We start from the raw sequence: 21,209 nt of genomic DNA, 5'->3' as shown, positions 1-21,209 counted from the left end.
CCCAGAATAAAGTGACTGTCTGATGACAGATGCAGATACTGCACAGTGATCTGCTCAGCGAGCCTTTCTGCTCACTAACTTTGCTAGCGCATCCTTCGGATTGTTTTCTACTCTGTGAAGAAGACGACGCGTCTCGCGGCACAGCCGCTTCGGCAACGCGCGGCTCGGCTCACGCTGTTGATTGCTGGCGTCATTTTGGACAGTCCTTCGAGCTGTCTTGCCGTTCCCAGTCGCTGCGCCTTTGCATTAGGAGCCGCCAATAAACCTCTTCTCAACTCTGACATTTTTTTGGTTAATGCTGCAAAAAGTTTTTTTTGCAAAAACTAAGATTATCAACTGTTGAAATATCTTTTTTTCAAGGTGCTTATCAATGGAAGAAATGTGGAGGAAGGCTTTGGTCTGGCATTTCGCATCATCCAGGTGACACTTTTTTTTTTCTACTTTCTCTTGGAAACCGTGCATTGCACATCATAATATGTTGTGCATAATCTATTGTATACTATAGTATCTTAGGCTGCTCGAGGGAAGTTTGCCATGGTCACTTGTCCTAGTGACCCAATGGCTATGACTATCTACTACTGCTTTGCGTTCCAGTGGCAGTGGAACGCAAAGGCGTTTGTTTAATTAGATTTAGGTCAGAACCCTTTCATGTTATCTTAGAGAAAGTCTGCTTTACTCCCTTTTAGTGAATTTTCCACTCTTTTTACTCTCTTTTAGGCTGCAGTACTCCTAAAAAGGAGACTATACTCCCTTTTAGTAAGGTTGTGACTATTTTACTCTTCATTAGACCACAGAAGAGGGCAGTGTAATTGCATCTAGGTTATTATACATTCTGGAACCATTGGTGCAAAGTAATCACAAATTTCAATTCTGTGCCCCCCTCCCCTCCCTTTTATTCTTTCTGCCTTTTCTTTCCTTTTTCATTTCACCTGCAGGAAAATCACTTGGATGGGTCTTTAGTGTTTGAGCGTGCAGCCGAGACCCTTGTTTCAGCTGGAGCCGTGTTACAAGTAGAGCGCCTGGTTAGGTGCATCCAGAGCTGTGGCTACACAGACCGCTACGACACCGATGCTGTCGTGCTTGCTGCTTTGCAAGAGCTGGTGCGCTCTGAAGATGATGTACGTTGCTTCTGTGCTTCTGACATAGTTACAAATTTTATTAATTGCCACCCATGTTTATACCTGTTTATTTACGGAGTGCAAATAGCAATGACCAGTAACTATTTTAACAGGCCACATGCTTAATATGCTTGCTTGAACATTGCATCTCAAAGTGTACACTAACCTTGAGCCTGGGAAAAGCTGATCACATAAGCTGACCATCTAAGTTTTTGAAGCACAGAAGTTGCGAAAAAAATTAAATTTCCTCGCATCTTCACCACTCAGCTTCGTACATTGAGCTAAGCAATGTGATGGTCAGGCTAGGAAGCATCCGCTGCACCTTTCGATTTGAGGGAGACATTGCTGGCTGCAACAGAATTCTGTGCCTCCCCCCCACCCCCCAATTTTGTACTCAGGATAGGAAGCATCCGCTGCACCTTTCGATTTTAGAGAGGCATTGCTGGCTGCAAAGGAATTATGTGCCTCCCCCCCCCCCTCCCCCCAATTTTGTACTCCAAAAACTTTTGAAGTTGGAGGCAGTACTTCTTTTTCTTAGCACTCATAATCTAATGACTAGCCATGTTTTATTTCATAGTTTCTGTGAAATGCAGCTGCCTTCAGTATATACCCTGATGTTTGCTTTGAAGTGTAGGTTATGACTTTTGTGCTTGTCATTTTGTAGGCTTTTGTGGTATGTATTACGTAATGTACAACTATATTTACATAGCGTTCTTACGTTTTTTCCTATTACTCGAGTAAGTTCAATCTTTTAATTGACTTAAAAACACTGCATTTTCAAAAAGTACTGGAACAGGTGTTGTTGCTTGAGTTTTCTTCTTTGTTGCGATTCATTTTTAACGTGTGTGAACTATTTGTGAACTCCTTTTTGTGAATCCACATTTGTGCTAATCTTTGTTGGACATTCCACTCCTGCTTGGGCTTATCATGACTGAAGTATTGTAAAATAAATAATAATAAACAATAATAAATAATTAGGGGTGTGCAACTATTCAAAAAGTTCAAGTATTATCGAATATTATATTTCTAATATTCATATTTGATTCGAAAGATAGATATTCAAATCAAATCGAATATATTGCTGGCTGCACAGGCTCAAACACTGTTCTTACCATTTGTTTCTGTCAAATCTAAGAATATTGGGGCGATGTTGTGCTGAATTCTGTGATAATTTCATGCTGCTAGCCACTAAACGTCTAAACATTGCGGGAAAGCCAGCCTCTCAATAGCAAGGGGCACGGGTTTGTGGACAGCAAGAGTGCACTTCTTTTCTTTTTCTTTCTTTCTTTCTTTCTTTCTTTTTTTTTTTTTTTGCAGTGCCACCTCCAAATCTGAACTTATTGCTTGACAGCAAGTACGATGAGTGATGACTGTCACAGCGTCGAATGCCTCCGTGTTTATGGGCATTTGATGCAGTATAGTAAGGCACAAGCTGGCGAGGACAAGCTAGTGGGAATTACCAAATTTTCCAAGTTAACACGAGCCACACACACAATGTTTTGGTATAATGGCTTACCAGTATAGCTTTTTAACATTGACAATGCAATTGCAATGTTCCAACATGACAAATTAACCCAGCTTGCTAATAAATGCATTTGCATCTCATTATTCAATGTTCAAAGCTAATTACTCGTATATGATTTGTATTAGAAAATTTTGATATTTACACACCCCTGTAAATATTAATTGCAAACTCGCCAATCTATATGCTGCTTTCAAGGGCTTTTGTGGCATAACGAACAAGATCACTGCATATTTAAACACAGGTATTTTTGCCCATTTTCATGTATTTCCTGGTAGGAAACTGTGCTCAGTTGGCTCAACCAACCTCATTGTTTGAGTAAATGCTTAGGGGAGGTTTATTGCATAATTGTAGATTATGATTACTAAGTTCTTGCACATTAATATTCGTCAATGTGGATACTTCTTCCTTAATGGTAGATATCTCATGCATTTACAATATTATGTCAATTCTTTTGTGCAGAAAAAGGATTTAGACCTGTTAGTCAAATGCCTGAAGAAGGACGTGAACAAAGTAAGTTGCTGTGCTGTTGAGTATTTACTTCTTGCCTTCTATATACTTAGTAACCATTGTGAAGTGTTCAGCATGAAAATTCACAATGTTTTCATATTTAAAAAGGAGAAATTTCCAAGAGAGAGAAGCTTCTTACTTTGTTTGCAACGCAAGCCCTTGCAACTTTTTGCAAGTATCGTGAGCTGTATTCACTAGGTTATCTGCCTGTCATCTCAGGTTGCCAAGAAAACACTTTTCGTTGCTTTTCATTAAAGAAAACTACGCCTAAATGTTGTTGGGCGCAATGAAAGCTTTATGCAACAGCCTCAAAATCTTTTGGCAGTACCGTATTAAGTTTATGGAGAAATGCCTGTGTAATGCTCAACCTGATGGACTGCAAGTTCCAACCACAAGAGTGGGCTACATGTGCATTCACTAGCTAATTAGTATGCTAGTGCATTATATCACTAGTAGACTACTTCTACTAGCAGACTTTGTGCAGATATTCAGTGGTTTGCACAGTAACTCTCCAATGAAGGTGTTCATTAACAGTTAGGTGTTCATGTTTTGAAAAGTAACAGTGCTGAACAGACAATAGGCAAAGAAGAACACTACACTGACGCCGACTCACAACTGAAGTTCATTTTGAGGAATGTCGCATTTATAAACACGGGCCGACAGGGCAACAACTAAGTGACTACATACACAGCAGGAGCCATCCTGGTGACGTGTCGAACCACGCGTGGAATACACCAGTGTGTCATCACATGGAATAAACCAGTGCATGATAACAAAATCAAAAACAAATAAAGCCAATAGAAGACTTCACCCATCAAACTTAACAATATACCGTGATACACTTTCTTTCAAATATCGCAACTCTTTATTACTCAGAGCGACTGACAGCTTAGTAACACACCTTTCCCTTTCACTATCAGATGTGAAAGGTTTCCATAAGCTCCCTTGCGGTTTGATCTTTATCCCAGAACAAACAGTTTTTCCACTATCGGTTGGCACCCACACTGTCTACGATGCAAAGGCAAGTCCAAGCCCCTGTACCATTTAATGATGACAAGTGCTCCTTTAATCTAATGGTCGCAGTGACCGGTCTGGCCCACATAAGCTTTCCTGCGTGAGAGCGGCAACCTGTACACAACAGATCTACATCAAACATATCTATTTTTTAACTTTTCGGAACAGGAACTGCATTTCTTGCCATGGCCCAATAATTTTTTGTGTGTTGGCTACAATAAATTTTTGCAGCCAAGTTCTGTAATGCGTAGGTTATCTAACCTATGCATTACACGACTTTCCCAGCTCCATTTCTTTCTCCTAATGTCAATTAGAATATCGGTTATCCCTGTTTGCTCTCCGATCCACACTGCTTTCTTCCAGTCTCTTAACCTTACGCCTAACATTCTTTGTTCCATCGATCTTTGCGCAGTCATTAACTTGTTTTCAAGCTTCCTTGTCAGTGTCCAAGTTTTTGGCCCATATGTGCACTGGTAGAATACACTGATTGTACACCTTTCTTTTTTGTAATAATGGTAAGCTTCCAGTCAGGATCTACCAATGTCTGCCATATGGCCTCCAACCCATTTTTATTTTTCTGTAAATTTCCTTCTCATGATTAGGGTCCCCTGTGAGTAATTAACCTAGGTAAACGTACCCCTTTACAGACTAAAGGCTGGCTGGCAATCCTGAACTCTTGTAGCCTTGCCCAGCTATTCATCCTTATCTTTGTCTCCTGCGTATTAATCTTCAGCACTACTCTTACATTCTCTCTGTTAAGGTTCTCAGTCATTCTCAGTTTGTTGTGACTCGTCTCCAGTGTTGCTGAACAGGACAATGTCATCTGCAAATCGAGTGTTGCCGAGATATTTGCTGTTGATCCTTATTCCTAAGCCTTCCCAGTCTAATAGCTTGAATACTACCAAAAATGCTGTGAATAGCGCCGGAGCGATTGTCTCTCCTTGTGTGACCTCTTTTGTTATAGGTATCTTTTTTCTTTTCTTGTGGAGAATCAAGGTAGATGTAGAATCTCTGTAGATATTTTACAAGATATTTACATAAGCATCCTGTACTCCTTGAATACGTAATGCCTCTATGACTGTTGGTATCTCTACAGAATCAAATGCCTTTTCGTAGTCTATGAAAGGTATATATAAAGGCTGATTGTACTCCGTGGAATTCTCAATTACCTGATTGACGACGTGGATGTGAGCCATTGTAGAGTATCCCTGCCCTTGGTTGGCTGAAGTCCAGTGTTGCCCTTACTCTATTGGAAATTATCTTGGTGAATATTTTATATAATACTGGAAGTAAGCTAATGGGCCTATAATTTTCCAATTCTTTTTGTGGATTAGTATAATGTTGGTACAAATTTTTATTACACAAGTTTGTTATATCTGTGTCCATCATAGCAAGGTTCGGCTGTCTTGGTAGAGGTGGCTACTGCAGTCCTGGTTTGGAATACCAGAGGAAGGAAGTTTTTTTTACCAAGTCTGAAGCGCACTTTTTGAGGAGTCATGCATAGAGTTTTCCTTAGTAGCATCGTGCTACAGGAAATGTGTAACAAGATTTTATCTCAATACTACAAGCAGAACAGACCAGCTCTGTTGTTGTCTTTCTTCTTAAGAGCTCCTCTGGTTTTTGTACAAACCCAGGTTGAAGCATACATGCTGGCTGGCCGGCTCAAAACTGCCTACCTGCTGGCAGTCAGGCAGAACCGCACTGATCACATCAAGCGCATCATGGCACTGGCTGAGGCTGCGAACCAGGAAAGTGTTAGAGCCATTTGTGCGAAACGCCTGCAAGGTGCAGCCACACCTCCACAGTGAAGTTTGCTGCATACTTGGCTACTTTGTTCGTCAATCCGCTCAGAGATGTCCTTACACTACAAAGAACATCACCTTTGAAGGCAATCTTCTAGTGAATATCCTTTGGTTGTGCCCGCAACTGCACTAGCAGTTTCTTATGTAGTCTGGTCTGCCGTTAAAGGGAACAGCTAATTAGAAAACCAGTGCCAATTACAACTTAGACTGGACAAGAAGGTATCTGTAGTGACATTTTATCAGTGAATATCTGCCTAATACATCATAGCAGCCACAGATAATTTGTAAAATGTGAGGACTCCTGGAGTTATATCAAATGTTAAATTTTTGTTCCCTTAAAGAGTGGACCATACTATGAACACTGTGCAGTATGGCCACATCTGCACAGTTCTTTGTGATAGAGGCAAGCATGTAACTATACAGTACTTACAAGCTTGATTATTGTATACCAGTTGATGCACAATTGTGACCTTGTTTTATATGTGATGCACTTCAAGAACTGAATTGGGCACCTTTATTGTCTTCGTTTTGTAATTTTTTTTCATAGAGCTGTCATGTGCATATCTTGATGTCTGAACAAATTTGACTGCATGACTGTGCGCTTGTACATGCAGATATAGTTGTCTCAAGGTTCTCTAATGGCCAGTTATTTCCTTGCATTACCTGTTGTATGCGCAAGATCTATGTACACACACTGTAAAGTGGGTGTCTGTATATACATCCAGATTCTTTTCATTACGTGCCTTGATCAGTGAGGCGAAAGACTTAACATGTCTCGGCAGTGATAAACTTCAGTACAAGTGATAAAGTGAATAGTGCTTTCTAACAGTTGAATTGACATCACCAAGTGCCTTTTTGTTGTATTTTTAAAGTAGAGAACAACACAAGCTGTATAGATCATCATGCCTTTTGTGTATGCATAGTTTGGTATGGCTTGTACTGTAATTGAAGGCCCACTGTCAATGTCTACCTGTTTGGTGTTCCAATCAACACAAAATAAAGGTCACTTTCAATGCACCATAAAGCAACACGTACTGAAATATATGCAGGGTGAAGAAAAATGAATGGAAAAAGTAAACATGCACAGAAAATGAACAATCTTACTTTATAATGATAGTAAACACTATCCGAGCAGTCACATTTATCACTAGGAGATGGCGCTTTTGCAACCCAGCAGAAGCACCACCTTTTGGTAACAAATGTAGCTAGGTTCTGAATAAGATTTTTCATTTTAAAAAAATCCACTGATTTTGTGCATTTATGTGCAAACACTATCTTGCTACTTTCTATACTTTTGAATCAACGTGTACATATGCAAGATGAACATTTACCGGAATATTGTGTTATACAAATTGTAAGATTTGAATGGGGCTATTTTTTAAACATTCTCTGCCACAAATGTGTAAAACAGAAAATTGTATAGGCAGGAGTGTATTATGAAGTTCTACTGTAAATCTGTCATAGCACAAAGTGAGTGATACCAAAGATAATATTGATGTTGCGTGCCCGTTTTCCTGCTTATGTGCTGTCAAGTGAAACGAGTTGACTTTGAAGAGAAGTGTCTGTGCAGTGTTTAATTTTGCTGATGCAAGCTGTATATTACTGCATTACTTGTGCGCTATATAGAATGTTGCATAAGGAGGATCAATTTAGTATGAGTCAGCAAGCAGCGAAGATTTGCCGTGCTTGACTTACCGCTCAGCACCGTTCTAAGACCAACACCGCACTCGTTCATTACAAGTGGTGTATTTTGTAAATAGCTGTAGCCAACTTGAGCAGAAAATATACATGTGCCTCGTTGTATTACAAGCTAGTAATGTGTGCCAAGCCGAGGAAATTTAGTTACGAGTGCCGCGAATAGTGTACAATCATGGTGAAGATAAATCTGCTATTCAAGCCAGTACAACACCAAAACTTCTTGGACAGCGGGAGAAAGAGTGGCTGACATAATGGCTTTTCAAAGAGATTAGCCTTCAGACATCAAATTTCAAATGCGATCAGTGCTGGAATATTGACGATGTGCATTATCTAACAATGGATGACCTTGTATCTAAAAATGTTTGATTGATGTCTGACTGTTCAGGACATTAAGTTGTAGGCAAAGAAATACAAGTTTTGTACAGCTGGATATATTGTTCATCTACCTAGTGGCAATTTGTCATACATTACCGGAGTAAGGAAGGTGAAACAGCCTGATGGCATATTCTGTGCAGCTATACTATCCAAAATAAATCTTTTTATTACTTTTTTTTTCACTCTTTGTTGCCTGTAGAGATATGCATGAACAACACATGGGAAAATGTATGGGCAACTACTGTTGTCACATTTATTTTTATGTAAAATGTTGCACTCATTCTACTTACTTTCACCTTGAAAGTTTTGTAACAGACTTTCTTTTCATTCAGGCAACAGAAACAAAAATACTTGCTTGTTGAACATGGTAAGCAAAACATACCATACCATACCCTCTGAGTATCCTTAATATTCATACACAAAGGTGATTCAAAAGTAACAGAAAAATGTGAAATTTAACAGCAATGTAGACACTAGCTTGACGAGGTTTTCATAAAAATGCACAAAACATGGGACTTCTTAAATTAAACAAGTCTTGCAGTCACAGCAGTTACATTTGTCATTAATAGGGGATGCTTGTGATGATTTATTGGCATCCCCTTTGAAACTGGGCCTTGACAGCCACCTAGCTTGAGTTAAACAAGTATGCTGAACATTCAAGCACTTTTGTGTACATCTCCTTAATCTTTTTTCTCCTCCTCAGAACTTCTCTAACTGCCTGTAGCAACACCACCTCTTGGTGAGAAATGTGAATTTCACATTAAGAGTTTTTGTTATCAAAAAAAATCCTTTCTGTGCATTTCTGTGAAAACTGCATCTTGCTATACTTTTCTGATAATTAAATTTTACTTTTTCTGTTACTTTTCTATCACCCTGCACATCTGTCACCATATAAGCACGCGGTCAGCTTGCCAAACCAGTGACAAAGCCAACATGGAGGGTCTGGTCAAAGGTACATGTTGCAAAGAGTCCTTGCATGTCTGGATTCCAGTCTAGTGCTGACACTGGCTGACTGCCCAGAGAGGCCTTGCAGAGGTGGGTCAACATGCCAGGCACGCCTTCGTCACAGCCATCCGAAGCCTTGTGGGTTCTTTTATCAGGGTACTGGCTGTAGCAGAACACAAGTTGTAACAAGAATGGGGAGTAGGCAAATACAGTTGCAGTGTTCTCGACTGATCACTTTCAGGGATACTCTTTTCACAATATGATGTTTGGTGAGACGCCTCATTGGAACAGTGACCTTCTGGCCTAGCCAACCGTCCACTGACAAAACCCAGAATACAGCCCCCAACGTTCTCCTTAATCAAAGGACAACTGAAGCCGTTTACATTTGCAATCCAAGCTCACCATTCGGGTTATTAACCTAGTTGATGCCAAAGCTTTATATTTTTACTACATGTCTAGCCACATTAAACTGCAGTCAATGTAATCCTGACGCTGCAAAGTTTTCTTGGTCATGTAAGACATTTAAATATGCAAGTCAATGTGCCAAAGTGCCTAATCCAATGTGCAACCACATCCACCATGAGGACCAATGAATGACAGGTCTGAAGTGTAATTTCTATTGTGAATGCACTATTGCATAACAAGAGGAAAGCCAGGGAAGCCTTCGGCAGGGCTATTCCAACATGTTTTTCATAATAAGCAGGCACTGCAGCAAAATTGGTAATGTGCACTTGTTTAGGCAAACAACGTTATGTTAGCCATGTATAACATCCACTATCACCAATTCATACCAGAGCTATTTGTTTGTACCACTGCTGCGGAACTCCCCATCCCATTATGCAAATGTGCACACTGATTAGCGAAATGTGTGGTGATCTGCCAATTGTCATGTCTCATTTGTTGGCAAAACAATCTGCATTAAACAAAAACAATAGCTGTGCGGCAAAATTGTGTTACTTCACTGAGCACCATAACAACGAACAAAACAAATATGGTTGCTGAAATAGGCATTAATCGAAATAAAAACAATAGGTGATAATAGTAAGAATGCACTGAAGTGCTGTTTTATTTCGTCATTCGGTGGTGGTCACCAATTGGCTAAGCCTCACACCTTGGCACCAGGGATCACTTTCATTTGTATGAAGAAGTGTAATGGTAGCTACACAAGCAGCATTCAATTATGACTGGGTGCATAGTGGCCCCAGTATAAATTTGTGTTCAGTCGACTCCTTACGACTCCTTTATTCTTTTTTACAATATACCTACAATGCACAACCGTTGATAATAAGTAGAATCATTAGCGATACGTGGTTAATAGCTGGAAGCACTTGAAACTTGTGTGAATGCTCTTATAATAATTTATCTATAATACACAACTATGCAGAAGCGTTATGAAATTTTGTTTGCTCATGACTGATTTGTCTAACAGCTGGAAATGTGTATAAATATGTGCAAATGTTATTTGAACATTTTACAAATAATGCAGTTCTCCATTAGAAAGTAAGCAAAATGACTTCAGTAAGTAGGCACTAGTGTATGCATGTAAGCACTATGTGCGACAGGTGAAAACATTTTAAAACTTCTACATATGCTTATTATAGAAAAGGTAGCCTCAGTAGCTAATGGCTCCAATTTATGCCATTGTGATCTTCAGTGTGAGATGTTTTTCTGCTGCTCCTTTCATTAGTGATGTTTGTGGGGAAACAAAAACATAACTCACTACTTCCACAGGCTGATGGTTCCCGAACCCGCACAGGTAGCAAATATGTCCCTGTCTTGTGGCAAATGTCGTGCAGCCCAAATGGTAGAGTTTGTTTCATCCTGCCGTGATGGAAGTTTGTTTGAAACAACAGGGCAGAAACCAGCCCATAAAAGCAGTGCTGGCATTATTAATGCCAGAGGTATATTCAAGCACAGGAGTCCATAGGCACCGACTACAGGGGGGACAGGGGACGAGCCCCCTCTGGACTTTCCTGCGGGCAGGGGGGGGGGGTAGGGCTGAGACCCCCCCCCCCCCCCGCCTACACAAACACACACACACACCAAAGGTACCATTACCAGAGATTTGTCACACACATCATTTGAGGTTTCTTTTGACTTTCCTCGACCTTTTGACTTGAAATTTTACTGGGGTTAATAGCTTTCTGCATCATTGTTGGCACGCATGTGCACGGCTTTTCATACTTTCACTTTATTTCTGCAAATCCTGACAATAGGAGAAGCGCATTAGAAGTACCAATGGCAGCTGGTTCATCCGTATTTTCTCACTTCAAGATTGTTTTCAATTTCCACTGTAAACATCATGCACATACACATTATATTTAAATATACACACAGCACAAAATTTATTATATTTTTGAAAGAGATGGAGGCAGCGAATTAAAAATTATTTCTAAAAGTATGGATAGCCTATGCCTAGGAATGAATATGTTGCCATGTGTTCACGACGCTTCAAATTGTTTTTCATGGTTTATTGACCATGAAAAAACCTATAGACTTCAGTGACCCCTTCGGCAGAGTCATTTATCAATGGCATGCGAAATGCACGTGAATGTTGTGTGTCTCAGTGTTGCTTCACTTTCCAGTGTGCAATGATAACTCATGAAGAAAAATTCTAATTTACAGCAATTATTAGGGATGGAAACATCTTAAATTGCATGCAAAGGTCATAAATGTATACAGGGTGTCCCAATTAGTTACATGTACCAAGATTTAAGAAAAGAGCAATGCATTACTCGACGAAAACCTAGTGCATATTGTTTACAGTTCTTTACACCCACCGTGGTTGCTTAGTGGCTAAGGTGTTGGGCTGCTAAGCACGAGGTCGCAAGATCAAATCCTGGCAATGGCGGCCACATTTCGATGGGGGCGATATGCAAAGACACCTGTGTACTTAGATTTAGGTGCACGTTAAAGAACTCCAGGTGGTCCAAATTTCCGGAGTCCCCCACTACAGCATGCCTCATAATCAGAAAGTGGTATTGGCACGTAAAACATTATAATTTAATTAATTGCAGTTTTTTACAGCTCACAGAAAAGAAAGAGAGAGAGAGGCTGCAGTTTCGCCGGAAAGGCGAAGTAGTATTAGTGATAGCCAAGTATGCGACAATTACACGAGGGAAAATTACACCATCGAGAGGACTCTGGCTGTGAAACTGAACGGTCTCCTACTATGAGGTGTCTTGTGTACTCATATAACGCCATCACTTCAGCGGTCAATTCTTCGAGGTCGTACGAAGCTTCTTTAAGTGAAACATATATATATATATACACGGTAATCCCCCCACCCCAAAAAAATGAAAACTCTCCGCCTATGCTTGAGTCATTGCAGGTAGAATGCCGCTAAACAGACAAATCTTTCAGCACAAATCACTTTGCGTGGGAACAACTGCATTGTGCTTTGATACGAGTCTGCGTATTTGTTCAATTTACATTAACTGGGATGAGGATCAAGACTGTCCGTATAAAAAAAGTTATTGCTTTGACAGCTAAAAACAATAAAGTAAGCACTTACAGAATGTGACAATTGAGCAAAGCCTCCTTTTGGGTGCTTCGTCCTCAGATCAAAGACATGTATGTTGGACCCAGTTCCAGATGCAACTAGTTTATTCATGTAGATGGACTTCTGGTCAAACTCCAAGCTACAGACCTGTTGAAAACAAGCAAGTAGGTAAGCGTGATACACTGATATTTCCGCACGCGCAGCTTTCATTATTTACCACGTTGACAATGTAAACCAGTGAACAAGAATACAAAGTGGGCCAGCAAGAAAAAAGAAAGCATTACGCCTGACTTGACGCAGGTCTCCCAGGTGACGGCGAGATTTCTGAGGTCGAAAAATTTGATGTCTCCATTTTCGTATCCAGCACAGACACACCGTTCCACCGCGCTGTAGCCGTTGCCTGGCGAAAGTTTTTGGTACATGAAAAGTAAAGCGACTTATTTGAAGAAACCGCACAGTTTAATAAATGCAATTCATCACTGCGTTTTGTTGCTCACCGAAGCAGACTGCCCAACAGTCTAGCTTCAGCTGCTCCGGCGCCGGTTCCATAACCACGGTCGGTTGTTCTGGTTTTCTCGGATCCCACACCTTAACGGAACCTGTAACACGCAAGACGGAATAACGCTCTCTTTAAAGTTTGAAATGATGTAAGGCCGTAGAAGCTATCAAATGCGTAAGCGCTCCGTACCGTCTTTGCATCCTGTTACTATCGCTGGAGAACCATCAGTGTCGCCGATGCCATCAACTGAGTTTATGATTTTACTGTGGCCTCTAATGCACACAACTGGCTCGCTCGGACATTCTACGTCCCTGCACGTAAACAAATGAATAAAAAACAGCGTCCTCCTTAACGAAAATTCAACGACGAACTCACCAAATTCGCCAGTTCCCGTCAAAGCCACCCGTCGTAACGTTGCGTTCGTCCCTACTCGAGGACGCAAACGTACCGCATTTTACGCCTCGTGGGTGTGGAAGCTGCGGAAGAAATATTTAGCGAGAGAGTTCCAAGACGAGAAAAAGCGAAAACAGTAGCGCAGTGGTGTCACCTGTTGCGTTTTGTTCACTGAACAACCGTCCAGCTCGTACACATTCACCGTTCCTTGGCCGTCCGGACATGCTCCGAAAGCAAGGAACTTGGCACTCTGCGGCATCCATTTGACGTCAAAAGCGGTGAAATCAACTCTGTGTTGGATGTATTTGTGTATTTCGGGTCTTGTCATTACACTACCGCTTCGCTCGGAGATTTTTAAATCCCTGGAAGTGAATGTTCCGGATTCTCGAAGACTCGTCCGCGCGCACTCGCACACATCGCAGAGCCAATGGCATTGGCAGAGCACGCCAGCTTGAGCCCTAACGACAAAGCTGCTTAACTGCTGGAGTTTCGGTTACAATAAATGCATGTTTTTTTGTAACGAAATATAAAAGATTATGCAGCTGTGTATTCCTGAGTTTCAACTTTGGGATATAGTAGCTTTTAAAACAAACAAAGGTTTTAGTTCACGTCTGATCCGGAAATACATAGATGCGAGGAACACTGTTTCACTCGCGAGAAGAACAAGATGCCTCAGTTATTATTTCATATATTAAACCACAAATCCGACTTCGAGAATAAACTTTGCTAAGTAAATGATATTACTGTTAATATTTTTAAAAATGCACCTGTGCAAATCCGGAAGTTCGGTTACCTGTTGAGGTGCCCGGATGTCGATACGTAGTGACAAGATGGCGAAGCTTTGACAGAAGTGCTGCTGGAGCAGGTAAGTTGGGAGTCGCTCTGCTATTGTCTGACGCTTCTCTCATTTCCTGTGTTGCATATTTATTCTTCCGTGATTGCATGTGCTAGTCACAGGTATCGTGTCAGCGTCATTGCATTCAGTGTCGGCTGTCACGCAAGGAATGTCGTTACATGTTTGCAAGTGTTGCCCCTGAGCAAGGGTTATACATCGTAAGCTGGCTACGCTACTAGCATCACTCATTCGCGGAATTCTTGCGCGCCTCAAGATACCGCGAAGCGCTCTGGAAATACTGGCATTTTCTTTAACTGTCACCTTAGGATTTTAAAACAGATGTTCGCCGACTTGTTGCGCGCCTAGTTCTGGTTTATGTGACAGTTCGGAGAAGTCGCGTGTGGTGTTAGAACGCGCCGTTGAGCGGTTGTTCAGGCGACCTTAATTACATGCGTAACTTTCAAGGTTTTTGTTATGCTAATTAATTCTCTGGCTACGCTCGGTCACATGTCCTTTTGCGTCTCCGCCAAAGCTGTGACCTTGCAAGCGGCTGACGCGACTTCACTTGTTGGCGCAACTCCTTGTGTGTTGTGAATGGGCGCGCCCCGGCCGACCGAGATTGTTTTCCTCATGAACCCGCCTAGCGGTATTCGGTCATTATCGTACGCGCCGCAGGCGCTTTCCAGTCGCCGATGCGAACACGCTCATTTAGCGCCGCTTATAGAAGTTGGAAAAGTTTGGAGACATCGTGAGGGCATTCATCGTCGCGCTGTTCGATTGCGGTCGCCGTAGTGTCGCGTTCTGTTTGTGGTGGGCTCCGAGAAAAAAAAAAAGAAGAAATGAATAAAACGATTGTGTCTGTTTTCGCTAACTCGAGCGCTAACTTTTGATTTACCTTGCGCATGTTCCTGCGACGAAAATGGACCAGCGTCCACGGAGTCTTTTTGACCGGTTTTCGGAAATAAATGACGCACGTGTGCGGAGAATGCGTTATCTCACGTGGAACACTTGACCACTGCCCTCGCCTCCCCCCGCCCGAAACACTATTTGTCTCCTATTGGGTCGTCACTTTGTTCCTAGATCGCTAAGCATGGGTTAGCGGGATCTAACCCCGGCCACGGCGGCCGCATTTCTGTGGGGGCGAAATGCGAAAACACTTGTGGTTTTCGGAGTCCCCCAGAGCCCCCCGCTACGGCGTGCCCCATAATCAGATCGTGGTTTTGGCACCTAAAACCCCATAATTTTATAAATTTGGTTCCGAGATCGGAGAGATTTTATGGACTTGTCTCAGGGGTGCTTGCCAAAGTTTCACGTCGCCCGTTATGCGGGTTTGAGATATCACTTATCAAACTTCTGATTGGCATTCTGAACACTTTACGCTTACTGATTGATGTTTAAAACGTGCTTGTTCATGTTATTTTCAGGCGCCGCGGGCTATAATATAGGAAGAAAAAAAAAAGACATTAGCTGTCATTCTTTCTAACTGCGCTCTCATTTGTTGGCGGTATGCATCACTGCCTCAGCTTTGCGCCACTGGTTAACGTTTGCCCGCTTGCTTGTTTGACAACAAGCATGCTCACCGAAAAAAAAAAAAAAAGCAGACCGAGCACGGTTTGTTCCAAGTCTTTTGGCGCATGAAAGATATACATGGATAATCGGGATGTAGAGTCGCGAGTGTTCGCGAAGCGTTGCATTTGTCGACGTCGTTGTGCCCGGTCAAAATCATTTTTGCGCGCGTGCCCAGAATGAGGCGTGCAGTTTCACCTAGAGCGCGCGCGCGAATATTGCCAACGCCGCGCAGGAGGGGGTCACGGAGGTCATCGACGTGACGCTCTTAGCAGTCTTTTTTTTTTTTTTAATGCTGCTGTATGGACTACGGCGTTGCTGCCCCGTTGGGCTTCTCCGCACGCTGCTTTGCGGGTCGTGCTTCCTCCGTTAGGCACGCTGTGCGCGCGTGCACCTGCGTACTTTAAAATATTTTCTTTTTTTTTACCCTCGTTTTCGTGGAGTACTGGGCCGTCGTGTCAGCCGCGTCGCTAGCCGTCATCCCTGCGACATCCAAAATGTCGGGGCTGTCTCCTCACGTGGCATGAAACGCCCTCTGCCATTTAATTTTGTCCGGATGTCCATCTCCTTTTTTTCCCTCTAATTTGGCGCCAATGAACGCCATCTCCAGCTTCAGTTTGGGTGCACGACAACGGCATCTGTCGCTGTGATTTGTGGAGCTTCCAATCATGCGTTAGCAGTGTCTCTTAATTTAAATACACTTGACGCCTTCGTAAGTCGTTGCGCACTACACTAGCGTTTCATTGTCATGGACGCACGCAATTATATCCATCATGACAAAATCAGTTATGCGGAAGCCCGCAATGTGGGAGAAAGTATATGAAAGGGAAAAATTGTCATCCACCTGAATTGTAGCACGAAGCCACAAAGGAAAGGAAGCCCATGTGGGTTTCTCAGCAAGAAAGCCTCGCAGTTTAAGCCTCGCGGGTATATATATATATTGTGTGCGAGTATTCGTTCCTGTCGTGGAAGTTGCAGGTGATAACTAGCCGGAAGACGCTTTTGTCGCCACGGCGGCAGCGACTGAAACGAGATGCGTTTCGATTAGCGAGCGCGGAAACGAGAACCCGGCATGGGGAGTTTACAGAAAGGTTTGACTCGAGTTGCTGTATATGCTACCTGCGATAGAATATGCAGTAACTCTAGGTTTGACGACCGTCGTCTTGCTGATGCTGGGACCTGCTGCGCCCAACCGCCATGGGATAAGGACTGGTTGGACTCGGTACAAGCACTACTTCGGTGGCTGCTGTTTTAGCAGCAGCGTGGTCCCTGTGCAAACAGCAGCTCATCCGATCACGGAGTTGTGGCTGGAATGTATTTGGTCGGCGGGTGCAATGCATGTCCCCTCGGGAAGTCTACAAACAGCGTCCCGTGCTCTTTGTCCGCTTGTTTATTCCCTCCGTTTATTTCGTTTGTTAAACATTGCGCGCCGCTTGTGTTGCCTCTGCACGACGGCCGTCGGCTATACGTGCCGACTGAACGCGGCCTCATTCGATGGTGAGGAGCGATTGCGTTGTTGCTAATTTTGCTCGCGAATCAGTGCAGCAAATACGCTTGAACCAGAACGCGAGCCTCCTTGGTTCCCGAATTTCACTCCGCCCTGATGTTGGCAATGTTCTGACCTAATTCACCGTCTCGCTGTTATTATTCCAGTGACATACGTACGCCACATTATCCGATACAAATGTAATACCCCTGTCAAGCGGGCAAGTTAAGTGCACTTACGGCGAGTGCACTCGATTTTTAAGTGCACTTTCCCAAATCTTAACGTCGCAGCGGAGTGTACTCTCAGACGAGTGCACTCAAGTCTGAGTACGTTCACGGAACGCACTTTGCTGGCCGAGTACGTAGCCTCGCCGCCAACGGTTTGAAGGAGTGCCTAGCCTCGCCGCCAACGCTTTCAACGACGCAAAATGTGATGCATAGAAAAAGGACACAGAAGTTCATTTCAGCTAGTGAACAGCTTTTAACAATATAATTTGTGTTTAGCGAGAAGCGAAACAGCACAATAAAGAAACGAATTTATCATGTACTCAACTAACAGCGCGAGAATGATGCGGCACTGCGGCGCCGCCATGTTACTTCAGTTCCTGTTTATTTTGGTGTGAAAGCGTGCTGGCCACGCCGGTCGTGCTTTGAGCCGTGTGCGAGGCATATTGCAGTGTAGCTAAATATCGAACTCGCCGTCTTTGCTCACATATACTCGCTCATATTCTGTTCTAGCAGGATCAACTGCCGCCTCGCCGCACGCCACCATGTTGCTTTGGATTTGCTAGGCATTCGTCTTGGCCAGCATTGACTTGCAACAGATTTATAATAAAAACGTCTTGGTTTTTTGTGGAGACAAATAGATGAAGTTTGTTTTTATGTATAATTCTACTTAAAACAATCGCTTTTTAGCAGCTTTCTCTTGTTAATTTACAGCTTTAAAAACGCGCTCTTAGTCTGTCGCCATTTTTTTTACTGGGAGTACACTCTGTTTTCCCGTTAAGAAGCGCGTTGCCTAAAGTGTGACTCAAGATCCAGAAGTGCACTCCCAGTAAGTGCACTTAACTTGCCCGCTTGACAGGGGTATAAGTTCGGGCCCATTTTCCCGGCGGCAAATCGATGCAAGGCTGTGGAAGCTCGAGCAGTGTTCTGTCGCGCGGGTGCGCTCGCGTTTTCGACGTCGCAAGCGCGGCGGCATGTGGCCGCTCGTGTGCGGGTATGTATATGCACCTTCGTGTCATGCGAAGGCATTGAACCCTGTTAGGTCTCCGAGGTTCGAAGTTTCCTCCTGAGCTCCCAGTAACACATCCCTATTAGGACAGTGTTCGGAATTTTCAAACGCTCTCCCCGTCAGAGTCGCTACTTCGTACCGAAGGAGGGCTGACGCTCGAGGTGGAACTTATTTACGGGATGTTAGGCAAAAGAAGAAGGCAACACCGATCAGCCAACCACGTGCCCTTTCACCGCCTCGCTGTCATGTCGACACCCAGCAAAGCTTTTGTGCGCGTCACTCCCCCGTAGTTCCCCATGTCTGGAAGGGCACTGAGGTATCCGCCGATAACGGAAGAGGAGTCTACTTCAGGCGCTGTTGGCTATCGGCAATGGACACTTTGCAATAAAGCTGCTGCGCATGCGCCCCCTATGCGGTTGGAAAGCTAGCAGACGACTCCCCGCCTGGCTGGGCATTCCGGTACGCTCAGGCAAGCGCCCTTGTCCACGTTTCTGAATGCTATGCCAGAGCACTGCATGGCGTATGGATCTACCAATTATTGCGGCAAGATAAACGCCGTGTTTGTTCTTTAGTCGTTTCCGTCCAAGTAGCGGTACCCCCTAGAAGGAGCGTCATGGGTGAACGCCGTAGAACGGTTGAATGCGGGCAGCTCGGTGTGGACCAAACGAGCACTCAGCAAGCACTTTACGACAGGTATACGTTATGAATTGGGGCATGTAATGAGTCCTTTGTAATAATATTTGCACTTGTTCAATTCTAGGCCAGCCTACAAACGTTTCTAGCCACTCTACGTGCTGTTTTCACATACACCTGAACTTCCGGTCAGGCTGCAGTGCAGCGACACGGTCGTTGCATGGATAAGGAGGCACGTAACAGCACGTTGATGGCAGCGAAGTAAGATTTTGGCGTGACATGCGCGCGACGGCATCGGCTAGTGGTTTCAGAGCGCGCTCTTGTGCTCGGTGTATCCAGTGGCGTAGCTAGGTCGTCTGGCACCCGGGGCCCATAGGTCTTCTGTCACCCCCCCCCCCCGGGTGTAGCCGGCGGAGAGGGTGTCTTCAGGCGTATATGACCCCCCCCCCCCCACTGGCCCCTTGCACCCGGGGCCCACGGCCCCCCGGCCCCCCCTGTTGCTACGCCACTGGGTGTATCCTCCTATGCCCGTTTCATACATCAGGTGCAACGCTGTGAAGGCTAGAGATACTTTCTGCAGTGGCTGCGTTCGCACTTGGAAATAGTTGGGTGTTTGTTGATCCGAGTTTCTGAAAATTTATATAAGCTCAGTTCTGAATGAAAAAAAAAAGAATATACCCATAGAAACAATCCATGTACTTATACGGCTGCTAACACGTTGTTTTAAATCAATTTGCTTTTCGTTATTCTTTAATTCCAGCCCGTCGCCGCTGCTTCTCGTGCATTCTCGCGCGACCAAACGCCGCTGGCACGCAGCGAAGCTTAGACGAAAACGCGCGGAGTAATAAATTTTGGTGACAAGACTTCTTGCGTAGCTGCCACAGCGTTGCACCTGATGTATGCTCTGAGCACGCGGGCTCGCTCCGCTGGCGTCCTGCGGACGTAAACCGTGCGCGTGTGCGCGCGCCATCTAACACACGTGCCTTCATTACGAGGGGAAATGAAAATCAGGGGCCGTATTTGCTAACGATTATTTTGAAAATTGTGTCATACCGTCTCGCCCGTCGCTACGCATCCGATAGCACAGATTGGCTACTTGATAGCACGAGTTATGTGACATAAATGCAATCTGTTGGAAAATACGGCGCTAAGTCCGCGATAATTCTATTCTGCTACTCGAAGTGCGAGATAATTGAGCAATATGAAGCAAAAGCCAGCTGACGGAGTGCAGCCTGCTTCGACAGCTTACGATGCGTCAGGTTTTATGTGTTAGCATCTACCCAGGCCACTCCAGTTCATCCCTGCGCTTCATTTTAGTTCTGTTTTAATACATACATACAAAGCTGCCAGAACAAAACCCACTTGTGGATCACTGGCGCTCAGATTGAGCGTAACGTTCTTCACATAACCCTCTTCTTTGAATGCCCAACCACGACGGGCCTGTCGGACGGTCTCGGTTGTTGAGTGCAGGCCTGGAGCTCCACACTTGTTTGCTGGCGATCGAATATCGCGAATTTACAAGTGCATACTGTGTCCTAAAAAGAAAACGCAATGCAGCCTTCCTCCGTCATTTTGACACGACGTAAGACCACTAAAGAAACAATGCAAACTTGACTTCACTCGATCAAACTCGATGGCACAGGCAGCAACAAGGCGGCGACGAGGAATGCTTCCACACAAATACTCTCGCACCCGAACGCTTCTCACGCCTACGGCAGGGGGCGCTCACTTTTTTGCAGTGTGTATTATTACATGTTCGCAATAGAGATTAGTAAGATGCAGTGGCGCAGCCGGAAATTTCGTTCGGGGGCGGGGGGCTCACGTTGCAGCACGGCCTCTCTTATCTAAATACATGTAGAAGGGGAATTCGCTTTTTTTTTTTTTCGGTAACCGCTGCACCAAATTTGACGAGGTTTGTTGCATTTGAAAGGAAAAGTTAAATTCTTGTGACTGCAAATTTCAAATTTTTCAATTAGGTTGCCAATTCTGTATTAAAAATTGGCCAACATCGTAAATTTTCAGAAAACGAAACTACAAAGTTTAAAACTGTGTAACTCAACACTCTAAAAACAGTTGCA

The 21,209-nt window shown here is 43.7% G+C and overlaps 3 protein-coding genes across 3 annotated transcripts in view; 2 read left to right on the top strand and 1 right to left on the bottom strand.

The window, feature by feature from the left end:
* Sptz (zinc finger FYVE-type containing 26 spastizin) overlaps positions 1-8,214 on the top strand; it is a 149,936-nt gene extending 141,722 nt beyond the window's left edge. The window contains exons 44-47 of the mRNA XM_065455034.2: positions 361-420; positions 936-1,118; positions 3,103-3,153; positions 5,799-8,214. Of these exons, the coding sequence (XP_065311106.1) occupies positions 361-420; positions 936-1,118; positions 3,103-3,153; positions 5,799-5,972 (468 nt within the window). The 3' untranslated portion in view covers positions 5,973-8,214. The remainder of the gene's footprint in view (positions 1-360; positions 421-935; positions 1,119-3,102; positions 3,154-5,798) is intronic.
* Positions 8,215-8,268: 54 nt separating this feature from the next.
* Wdr92 (WD repeat domain 92) lies at positions 8,269-13,981 on the bottom strand. Its single transcript, XM_065455037.1, has 8 exons — positions 13,533-13,981; positions 13,361-13,461; positions 13,175-13,296; positions 12,984-13,085; positions 12,771-12,886; positions 12,499-12,633; positions 10,705-10,805; positions 8,269-9,147 (listed from the first exon to the last, which is right to left on the bottom strand). Exons 1-8 carry the CDS (start codon positions 13,704-13,706, stop codon positions 8,943-8,945), a joined length of 1,056 nt encoding a protein of 351 aa, XP_065311109.1. The 5' UTR covers positions 13,707-13,981; the 3' UTR covers positions 8,269-8,942.
* A 150-nt stretch (positions 13,982-14,131) lies between these two features.
* mbt (serine/threonine-protein kinase PAK mbt) overlaps positions 14,132-21,209 on the top strand; it is a 97,890-nt gene continuing 90,812 nt past the window's right edge. The window contains exon 1 of the mRNA XM_065455036.1: positions 14,132-14,243. The gene's annotated coding sequence lies outside the window, so the exon portion shown is untranslated. The remainder of the gene's footprint in view (positions 14,244-21,209) is intronic.

Source organism: Dermacentor albipictus, chromosome 7 (assembly GCF_038994185.2).
Source record: "Dermacentor albipictus isolate Rhodes 1998 colony chromosome 7, USDA_Dalb.pri_finalv2, whole genome shotgun sequence".
NCBI lineage: Eukaryota > Metazoa > Arthropoda > Arachnida > Ixodida > Ixodidae > Dermacentor > Dermacentor albipictus.
Note: the sequence above shows the minus strand (reverse complement) of the source record. Positions and strands in the feature narration are given on the sequence as shown.